Genomic DNA, 12,093 nt, shown 5'->3' on the forward strand with positions numbered 1-12,093 from the left:
CCCCCAATCTAGTAATCTTGGGAAGGTTCGAGAAAGAAGTGGCGTGATACTAGTCACGTGACCTCGCTGACGCAACAATATTTAAAGATTACAGCCTCACCTGTGATGTAGTGAGAATGATCAATCAAATGGGTAGTTTAAGTCTCACTGGGTAATTGCAAGAATTATTTGAAAGAAAAAACCTTGGATTTTGCAATCTGGACTGAAACATCATTGAATATAGGCTAATGGATCTACTTAATCATCAGTAACGATCAGAGACGTAATAATATCTTACTTCTAACCACAAAATAGTGGGTTAAAAAGATTAAGATTAACTTATTGGAATAAAAAGACTTTGGTTTTAATTGAATTTTATGAATAGATATGTGTATATATATTCCAAAAATTTAAAGCCCCCAGTGGGCCAGCGGTATGTCTGCAGACTTACAACGCTAGAATCTGGGTTTCGATACCCGTAGTGGGCAGAGCACAAGATAGCCCTTTGTGTAGCTTTGTGTTTATCTACAAACAAACAAGTATATATATAATCCATAAATTTAAACCCGGCATTATATGTTTTTATGATAAAATAAAGTTTAGGGCCATAGGACGTACCTGACTGCGAAAACGTGTTTTTTACTTTTCTATGCAATAACATTAACATGTTTGATCACAAAATAATTATGTTTCATACAGTTATACTTGTCATAAGTCATTAGTAATAGGCCCATTGTATTTTTAAACACTACATTCTTAATCTAGTCCCTGAGAAAATTATGTTTCTTGTATCTTCTTGTTACTTTTCTCTCGTTTATTATTTAACCTCCAAAAACCACACAAGGTATTAAAAATAATTGGTCAAAACAAATATTTTAAATAATCCCTTCTCAATACAGATAGAATAAATGTCTATAAAATAATGAATAATCGTAAAATGAATACAGTAATATTTTTCCTGTGTTTTGTGGGGTCGCTTTACAAAATTAAAATCTTAAAAACAGACTTGGACATATACGCAATATGATTCTTAATGAATGACATATATTTATAACACTTTGGTTTTAAAGTTTTATAACTATAGTTGCCTTAACAGTAACTGTTTGAATCTAACATTGTCGCAGCTTATCTTTAAACTGGATGATGTCTCCAAGTTTTCAAAAATGTACCAGAGGTAAGCGTATTTATAGCAATGTTAGGGTTAGGCTTACAAGTTACATTGACACCTGTCTTTCGTTGTTTTATTTGAGATGAGTATAGTACTTAAAAATTATATTTCCTTCCGTTATTAATTTTGTTGTTCATGTATGACTTTTAATCTTAAAACTTAGGAAATGAGTGATATATACATAGTGTAAAAATTGGTTAAATATTCTCAAATGAAGAGTGTAATTGATAATATTATCACACTTCACAGTGTTTAACATAATATTTGGTCAGACTGGTCTTGCCATTTGGCGCAGAGACTTGGGTAGTGAAGGAGTGTAAAAGTGAAAAGTGGCAGAAATGAGGTGGTTGAGATGCATTTGTGGTGTGACTTTGAGAGATCACAAGCTAAGTGCAGAAACTAGACAGAGGTGAAGGTTTGTAACATCAGAGAGAATGTGTAGAAATTAAGCATGTGCTAAGGATGGGTAAGGACAGTTTGGTGAAATGGGCAGCAGACAGGAAAGTGAAAGGCAGGTTGTGGAGAGAGAGACTAAGAAAGAGATGGAAGGATTTTATGATATAGAATAGTAGTCCAGTAGACCTCAATGTGGTGGATGATAGGTTTAACTGGAGAAGAATCATGAGATATCCTGATCCCATATGAAGTAGGGAGTCCAAGAGAATTATAGTTCCCAGTCATGGAAGTATGTGAATGTGAAATCACAGTTGCAAATATATAAATCTTCCATAAACAGAATAATAATTATTATACAACAAACAAAAAATGTCTACAGTACTAATACACTTTGAGTTTGCATGATTTATTTTAAGACAACCATACTCCCACTAGTTGTAAATTGGCTTTAAAAAATTACAATGATTGCTAAAACTTTCACCATTTGGCAGGGACCAGTGAGTGAATGTTAAAGCCAAAAACATGGTTTCGGTTCAAATTGGCTGGACCAATAAGGGTCATTGATACATCAAACAATAGCTCTCTTCATGCTCCAATTTACTCTGGGCAGTTTCATTGGATCCAGAAGCATTTTCTATTTGAAAACACACAAACAAAACTTTAAAGTCATTTATAGTTTTTTATAGAAACAAAGTCATGCAATAAACTTTGTGGTGCATAAACCGATATGTAGATATGTCTGTGCAACTCGAACCAACAGCATGTCAAAAAATGATGAATGGGGATTTTAAACAAACTATATGTTGGCTTGGCAACAACTTGCTTTATGTGGTAAACAGAAAATATGTTGTCCTGACAACAATTTACTATATGTCATTGTTGGGTGTGGCTAGAGTGATAGAACATGTGCTACAACAGTCTATGATAAAAGTGGAATGAACGGTTTATCAATTACATCATGACATAACGTAGAATGGGTGGAGGTTACTACTAGTACGTATCTGTCAGTCACAGTATTACAAGTTTAAAACCAGTGTGATTACAAAATCTCTCTTAGTCTTTTATAGATACTAAAAGGTCATTTTGAGGCTATTAAATTGTAAAGCATATGCATATTTCCCAATGTTAAAATAGTTAAACCATGTGGTCTAAAGTAATTTTATGATTGGCATAGTTGTTGGGTTGTATCACAAGCAAATTTTTAACTGAATATTGTTAATAACTTGCAATACTACTATAGTTTTTTTGTCTCTTTTTTTTTTGTAATTAGAAAAAGAAAGAGCTAAGTATACAGGTAAAGGTTGAAGATGTGGTAACTAGTTGTTTAAAATATTGAACCATAAATGTTGCTCATTAACTTGTGTTCTACTAAGGGTTTTAAAGGATATGTGAGTCACTCTTTCATTTTTGATAGCTTGTAGATCAGTAGAAAGTGAGCAGGTATCTGAGGAATGGTTAACAGTACTGTTATTTTTAAAGGGGTGCTATTAGTTGTCCTGATTTTTTTTAAAGGATTTTACTTGTCTTCTGGACAAAGAAAATGGTATAAATGTGGCTTACTTATATTTTTAAAATGATTTTGATAAGGTGCCAAACAACAGACTAGTTAAGAAAATCACAGTAGTAGTGGTTGGGACAAAGACTAAATAATTGGATTGTATGATGGATGAATGAGAGAAAGCAAACAATTAATATTGATATAGTCCAGTCATAACAGACCCTTGTTACAAGGGGAGTGCCTCAGAGGTCAGTGCTTGGGCATGTGGTATTTTTCTTATTAATATTTGTATCATTTTGGGCAAAAAAAGAAGAAAGGCTGGATGTATTATGTCCTCTAACTCACAAGGTGAATTTAACTGATTTCTAGTTCCTTAAAAAATGAATTGATTGCAATTTTAAATTGTGCCAATAAATGAGAAGCCACAGCTTCAATTATTACAGAATTCCAATTTGTTAAAAACTTGATTTATATATAAACAAAAATAATGGATGTTTAGTCTATTATGACTTTATAATTTTCCAGCAGAGACCTTGAGTCTTACACTTGAACTTAGAATCTTATAATAATTTCAAAGTCCCTGAAATTTTAAAAAACCTTGAATAAGATCTCTGTGATAAAGAAGATGAATCTCGTATATTCAGGATGTTGAGGTACTACAGACTAGAGCTGGGTGATTGATGGAATTTACTAATCAATTAATCAAAGGGCACATTACTTCATTATATTCAACTAATCAGTTATTCTCATATGAGATTAATCCTATTTTCAAACTAGACTTCATTTAAAATGGTAGATATCTTAAGGTACAGCAATTTAAGATTAAGTTACTTTTTCAATCCTAAACTATTGTACATGAATATGTATCATATATTCAACTTAGTGTAAAACCCAGTAATAAACTAATAATACAACTAATACCATTCTGTGGGTTTCACAAAACTACTAAACAAATTCTCTGTTATAAATAGTTGTCCTTAGATTTCTTGTGACAAAACTAGTAAAGATTCTTGTTACGGTGTGTGACAGATATGTAATTTAGTGAAAATAAATTCACACCATTCCTAGAAAAGGAAAGATAGTACAGTGTTTACTATTTGGCAAGAAACTTGTGATGATATGACCTCATCACAGAGATTAAAATGGTTAATAAGGTGGAAGTTGAATTATTATAAAAAAATATTAAAATCGTCAAAGTCTAAAAAAAAGAATATAAATACTGATGTTTTGGTGCGTTTTTCTAATTCCATTATTAGTGGGAAAATAAATCATTAACTTTATAAGTGTAAAAAATATAATAAAAAACTTTTAAATAAGAAATAATTGATATGACCAGAAGTTTAAAAAGGACACATTATGATTAATATGTTTACATGCTACAGTTTAGAAGAAATTTGTATGCTGAGAAATCAATAAATCAAACAACTTAAAGGTTACTGTAGTCTAGGTAGTGTTTAAGTGATGTGTGACGACAGCCACACTTTTGTCAATATTTTGATTACTTGGATAGTTGGGGTAATCAAAAACAATAATAATTAGAAACACTAATTCCAATAAGGTACTCTCTCTCCGCTCACAAGATTAGCTTTTCTCGTTTTGTGCTGCCCCCTATATGCAAACTTTTTTCAGAAATGCATGCCACAAGCCTTTATTCTCCCTCTGTTGGAATCCAAAGTTCCAACACGTCTCTCATGCAAATCATCATGCGTCACCTCTCCACCAATAGAAGAGCGCTACTATCAAGTGACTCATGTTACCATATCTAATGATATAAAACTGCCCTTTACAAAGTGACCTGTCTTGGCTGTGTTCTAGTGGACCAGTATTTTGTAAAATACAGTCACATTTTGGTTGTAATACATTATATACGTATATACATTAATACTATCTACAAATAAGTTCTTAAGTTTCAGTTATTTTTCTTAAAACGTAGAACAATAAATGAAGACATATAGAAAACAGTTATCTCTTCTAGTTACGAAGTTTGTACTGTTTTGTTGCTTGCCATAATTTGCTAAACCTTATAAAATTTCATATGTGGAGGATGTAAAACAAAATAATTTTTTTAGGTTTTATATATGCATTTTGAAATAACGAAATATTATAAATTACTATTTCAATACCACAGAATTTCACTATAATTTATCAGGCTTATTAACTAAGCCTTAAAAAAATATGATTTTTCGTGCTCGGTAATGTCTTACCTTACCACTTGGAATCTACCATGAAAAGAAAGGGTTTCTCACGTAAATACTTTGCAGAGGCTCAGAAAACCATGTAGGGGACATTCTGAGCTTTTGATATTTAGGATATTTTTTAATATTTACTTTTGAATTAAGAAATTAACTGATGTATAATACTCAAATTTGAATTATAAATTACAATTTGATACCAAACTTATTGACATACATTCATAAAATAGTAGTTCAATAAAATTTTGAATGCAAGTCTACAAATGTGATGACATGGCTTTTGACCCCTGACTATAGGAAGGCCTGTCAGACCTGTCTCGGTAGGATTAACAAGCTCAAAATTTATGTGATCATCTTGCCCAGTTGTTTCCATTTAGCAACTGTTCAGGGTGAGGAATATTTATTGAATCTTCATTAGTAAAAACTGAAGAAAAAGCAGAATTAATAACCCAGCCAGTTGTACATGACGAAATAGACTAATTCTGATAAGTTAATCTTTATTTCCTCAGTAACACATGTATAATCAGGTATAAACTAATTCCTGTTCATGTTGGAACTTGAAAATTTTACACTTGAATATTACATTGGATTTGTAAAAAAAGTATAATTTCTAGGTAGTATACAATTAAGACAGTAAACATTTCTTACAACATAATGTACATTATTCTTGTGACCTAAGGTTTCAGAACAATTAACATGAAAATGAAAAGTATTGTTGAAATAACTTAAAATGTTTAAAATCTACCCTTTCTCTAAAAATCAGTGAAATGTGTTTTACACTGTTAGTTCCCTTTTTTTTTTTTCACTGTTATACTCTGGCATGAACTAATGAAAAGTTTAGTAACTACTAAATGATATTATCTGTCCTTGTGGTATGCAATGAAGAAACCATTGTTAGAATTTATTATATATGTTAGTTAACATTAAAGAGTGTTGCAATGATAATGTTTTTTTATATACAGAAACCAATTTCGAAGGTCTCACCTACATGAAAAAAACCTGTGTACTTCGTGCACAAAAAAATACAGATACAAACAGTTATGAAATGTCTATGCTTTTATTGTATTTTTAACTTGTTATAGTTAATTCCTTATGCTTCATACTTGCTAAAATTACTTGATGTTTTGGCAAGTTGTTGTAGAAGATTTCCGTAACGTTCAATTTGATATGAACATTTTCAGAAATGAAAAGAATATCTAAAGAAACTATAAAGAAAGATATATGGCATTTTTTGTAAGTTTTCTAAACTTCCCATTAGATTCCATTGTTCATCCATGCTGGAAATCTGTCTAGTCACTCTCATGAAACCATGAATTACTACTCACACCACCTTATTTACTCTATAATAATGTATAATCTGTTTTATTCAAATGATGTCTTTAGCTGTTTTCAAACCTGTTTCGTTAGTCATTGTTCAAATCTCTTGACGTGGGAACAAGGCCTATAATAAGAAAAGTATTAACAAAGAAAATAATGAACAACAAACCAAGGAATATTATATTCTCAAGGGATGATAATTTCTTAGCAAACATAAACCTATACTCTGGGATGGAAAGAAAAACTAAAACCATTTAGTGCATTGTTTACATATCAGACTCGTCAAAGCTGTACTTAAGTTAGAGTGGGAACTTTTTGTTTCATATTTCTTCGCAAATATATTAAACAAATGTTGCAAAGTCATAAAATATGAGTTTTAAATTGTGATTATTGTTGTTAACAACTATTGCTATATGTATATTGCATCCTACACTGCCTTATGCATTTTTCAGAATGTTATGTGTTTGTAATAAATTTTGCAAAATTACAAAATATCAGTTAAATTGTAGTTATTGATATTGTTAGTTATTACTGCATATAACATCATACACTGTCATATGCAATTTTCATGATGTTATGCATTTGCTCTATGGAATTTTGAAAAAGTTTGGCCCCCTGCAATGTATATTACTTTTGCAATCCTGTCATTTTATTGTCCTGTTAACTAAGATTTAATGGTTTAAACAGGAAATAATAAAATTTTAACTATTATATTACGAAACTAGTGTGGTAAAGAAGGGGAGGTATAGTTGACGATGTGCTAGGGATATTTATAATAGGCTTAGCTGTAAAGAAGCTGTGTTATTGTTTAGAGTGGGACGTCCATTTAAAATGGACAAGCTTTCTTTGATGAGAAGTTCTGTGTTGGATGTTATTTTCACTATGTAAGTGGATTGCCTTATGCTACTATAAATGTTCTAACTGAATGAATATGTGTATTTAATACTATCGATTAATTAATACAGTCGCTGAAGATGGAATGTGAATATTCCGAAACTTCCAACGAATATGTACGTTACCAAAAATAAAGTGTTGAATGTTTGTTATTGCCGTCATTGTACTGATTATTATCAGATTTAAGGGTGTGATAATGACTAACACATACCTTATTACAAAACTCTATAATATTAAACAGGCTTTATTGTAGAATTCAGATTACCTTCTCAAAGTTTAGGTTGTACATTTATATTACTTTCATTTCATTGGTAGTTATCTGGTTTATGCTTCTTTTTCTAAATTCAGTTTTTCATTTAAAAATAACCGGTGTTCTTGTAGTATTTAATTCATATTCTCAATGAAGTTTTAAATTCTGTTTTTTAACGTTTTTAATTTCTTTATTTCTTGTGAATTATAAAAAGTTGAGGCCATTAACTTTTCTGATTAATAATTGTGTATTATTATTTCAGGTGTTACAGAAGTTAGTACCCAGAGGTATTTGGTTGTCACCCTAGCATTTCCTCTCTAAAGTTGAACTGTGTGTGTTCTTACAAAACCCGTACTACTTGATAGTTCCCACAAGCAGGTGATGTTAATTTCTTGTTGGAAGACATATGCTGCAGTACAATCATTTGTTTATATATCATTGACCAGGAAAAGCATTTATTTTGAAATAATTAATAGAAAAATAATACTATATATCAAAACCACAATTTGTTTACATCTACAGAAAAGCAAGTCTGTATTTACACGATTAGTTTGATTTGAATTTCTATAAGCCACTGTTTAAGAATTTATATATATATATAGGTTACTTTTGAATTTAAACCTTTAAGTACTTTTGCTACTTAGAAGATGTTCAGCCGGATTGCATGTGCTGTCTACAACGTTATGGATGCACTGGCGCCTCCACTTCCTTTGCATGAAGAATTCAGTCATCACTGGACTGCCATTAAAAACTTTTATACCAACAAAAGGTCTGCATGTCAATTACCAGTAGAACTAACTGACATTCCTGACCACTTAAATCAGATGGTCTGTATTTTAGAACAGGAAGAGGGAGAGGGTGAGACTGGTAATGGCTGTCCATGCATGGAATACTTTCTTCAGCAGAAAATCTTGGAAGCTATGTGTGGGTTGGCAAAAGCTGATTCTCCAACTGGTTTTAAACAGCATGTAATTTCTTTTGCAAGCAGAATATTGTCTAGTGTAAAGTTTGATCTTCTACCTCATGCCTCAGTTTGGTCAGCAGTTCAGAAATTAACTATGATGTGTGGTGAACAACTTGCATCACCTTATGAAAAAGAAGAAATGGATTTTATATTTTTTCTGTGTAACAGATTAATGGAAGACCCATATTTGTTTAATCATTTTATTTGTGATACAAGCAGAAGATTTCCACAAAAAATTAGAACTAGACAGTCGGGTAGTGCTCATCAAGTAGACTTAGAGTGTTCAAAACATTCAACCGCTGAGGCTGAAGCACCAAAAATTGATGTCCCTTTAGTACAGTCACTCATCACATTTTTAAACAGTCCAGATCATGATATTTCATCAAAAGGAAATGACTGCCTTGTAAAATGTGCGGCTGCTTTTGATGAAAAGACTGTGAATATTTTGGTTCAGCAAACTGACTTTTGCAGTAAGATTGTAACCTTTATTGTCAGCCAGTACCACGAAGTTCAGAAGCATTGTAACTTGCAAGACATAAACGATGTAGACTTCTTTTCAGTTCATACAGGTGAGAATAGTGGTAGTGATGTTCAACTATCTCCCGGAAAAAGACAAATTCTGTCGTTTGTAAGGTGGGTGAGTTTCTTTGATAATCTGGTTGGTGCACAGCCACAGTTGGGAGAGAGTCTTACAATGTTTTTCACTGATCTTTTTCTGAAAAGTGAGATAAATGCTGAATTATCAGACTTAGAAAACAATGACAAAATTTTGTTTACAACAAAACTGATATCTCTTTGTATCCGTAGCATTGCATCAGAGTCTCTTATTTTATCATTTGGGATATTTCTTGTTGGCAACTGCAAGGATCCAGAACTTCCTGGATGTGTGGGACATTTTCTGAAACAGCTTCTAGTTGACAGATGTCATGAAGCCAAATTATCTTCACAAGTTAAGCTGGCAACTCTGCAGCTGTTTGAAGATCTGTTACAAAAACCATCGAAAGAGGTGTTTGAAAGTTTGGTTCTTAGTAATTTGACTGGAAGAAGATACTATGACTATTTATTTGTTGAGAAGCATGCCCACTTCAGTGATGATGAAGTAAGTTGCCAAAGGAAGAGTTTGTATGAAGAATTTGACGTTTCCCCTGGATCTTCCCCAGTAAGTCGAACCTTTGCACCTAGTTCCATTCACAAAATACTGAATTGCTTCCTCCTTCTCCTCCCAGATGAATTAAAGTCTTGTGAGGAAAGTGAAGACTCAGCTTATGATGTATACATTAAAGATGCTCATCGACAGTTCCAACAGTGTCTACTACTTTGTGATGACTGGAATTGGCCAAATGATCTTTGTTCAGAGTATGAAGAAGTGGAATCTGAAGTGAGTGAAACATCAGATTCTGAAACTGAAGCAGATGCTACATGCTCTTTCTTCTATGAGGGGTCATTTTTAGATATGCTATTTTGTAAACTGGAGAACATGCTGCAACAGCCCTATGAACTAAACCTACAAGTGACATCACTTATCTCTAGGTTGGCCCTGTTTCCACATCCAAACCTTCATGAATATCTGTTGAACCCCCTTATTCCTCTAGTGCCAACAGCAAGATCTCTATTCACAGTGCTGCTTAAGTTAGCAGAAGACATACAGATTGCAGTGCAGGACACCCAGAATTTGAAGAAAAAATTGGAGCTCACAAGAAAAATCTTACTTACCGATGAAGAAGGGTGCAACTCTTTTGAAGAGAGTAATGCACTCGAAGCGATAATTGTACTAGAGGAGTTTTGTAAAGAGCTTGCAGCCATAGCCTTTGTCAAGTACCACACATCTTCCTGATGAAAAATACATTGTGTTCTTAGTATTATTTAGTCGTAATATGCTTCATGTGATAAATAGACCCTTTTCATGTGTTTTAACATGTGGTGGTGATGTTGAATTAACATCTAATTTGGTTAATTTGGAAAACAACTTTGTCTAATCACACATACAACAGTCACATTGGTGGTATTGTTTATATGATTTAGTTAAACAGTGGATTTTTAAACAAAGTGAGGCCCATCTTTGAAAAACAATTTTATGGAACTTATTAACTTGTACAGTACATTATAGGGTGTTGTGTGAATGTTCACCAGATCTAACTTTAAAAATAGCAAGTGAATAATAGTGTCATCTAACACTTGTGAAAATTATCATAATGTTGTCAAAACATAATGTAATTTTGAAATTTTACATTTTAAGCTCACTCTTAGTTTAAATGAAAAAATTAAACAAATGTTTGTAAAATATTTGAATTATTTTAAAGGAAAGGAAGACCTATATGTACATATGTCAGATGAAAACCTGAAACAGGTGAAAGTTGTTGATAAGCACAGTATACAATGTACACTTGTAAAAAAACAAGAAAATAAACAAGAGATAAGAAATCTATTCCATTAATATTCTTATTAATTACGTTTGAATATAATTTACTCAATTTTACAAATTAAAGTTGTGTTAACTTTTATATTGAAATTTAGTAGTGTTCAAACTACTCTCCAAAGTTATTTGTTTCTCATGGATCTAGTATTAATATATGTACTGGCTGCATATGCACAATTTATCAGAGAGTAATGTGTACATTACAAATCAAATATTGTTAGGTGTTGTGACATATGAAAGACCTCTAATTGGCACATGGTTTTACAATATATTTTTATATCAATTTTAAAAACATAAAAGTTACATCACAATAAATAGAAAGTTTATTTTTTAATTCGTGTACTGATAGGTATGAATTGAAGGCTATCATTTTAGTAATATTCTTCAAATTGATTGGTAGTTCGTTTGATATTACATCAAAATAACAATGATAGTTTTTACAAATCTTTCTTTACTGGTGTTATATTTGAAAATTCCAGTAAGAAGAAATCCTTAGTATAGGGCCAGTAGAGATAGTTGTGTAGAAAATTATCATTATCATTGTGATGTAATGTCACACAAACTATTATTCAATGGATTATGCCTTCTTGGCATTATATTTGATAATAATGATCTTCAATTCTTGAAAAAAAATGTATTTTTCATAACTTTCCAGATTGGGAACAATATTGATGACTGAGATAGGTGTACTATCCAGATTGGGAACAGTAATGTTGACTGAGATAGGTGTACTATCCAGATTGGGAACAGTAATGTTGACTGAGATAGGTTTAGTATCCAGATTGGGAATAGTAATGTTGACTGAGTTAGGTGTACTTTCCAGATTGGGAATAGTCATGATGACTAAGATAGGTGTACTATCCAGATTGGGAACAGTAATGTTGACTGAGATAGGTGTATTATCCAGATTGGGAACAGTAATGTTGACTGAGATAGGTGTATTATCCAGATTGGGAACAGTAATGTTGACTGAGATAGGTGTACTATCCAGATTTGGAATAGTCATGATGACTGAGATA

General features: G+C 31.9%; 1 protein-coding gene across 1 annotated transcript; it reads left to right on the top strand.

Moving 5' to 3' along the window:
* Positions 1–990: 990 nt before the first annotated feature.
* Positions 991–11,107, top strand: LOC106472104 (protein FAM160B1-like). Its single transcript, XM_013932732.2, has 2 exons — positions 991–1,153; positions 7,957–11,107. The coding sequence occupies exon 2, from the start codon at positions 8,342–8,344 to the stop codon at positions 10,490–10,492; it is 2,151 nt and encodes a 716-aa protein (XP_013788186.1). The 5' UTR covers positions 991–1,153; positions 7,957–8,341; the 3' UTR covers positions 10,493–11,107.
* The last annotated feature ends 986 nt before the right edge of the window (positions 11,108–12,093 follow it).

This window comes from Limulus polyphemus, unplaced genomic scaffold, assembly GCF_000517525.1.
Source record: "Limulus polyphemus unplaced genomic scaffold, Limulus_polyphemus-2.1.2 Scaffold5087, whole genome shotgun sequence".
NCBI lineage: Eukaryota > Metazoa > Arthropoda > Merostomata > Xiphosura > Limulidae > Limulus > Limulus polyphemus.

Bases quoted from the DNA above. Each gene is read 5' to 3' on its own strand.
- LOC106472104 (XM_013932732.2), top strand. From the start codon at position 8,342: ATGTTCAGCCGGATTGCATGTGCTGTCTACAACGTTATGGATGCACTG.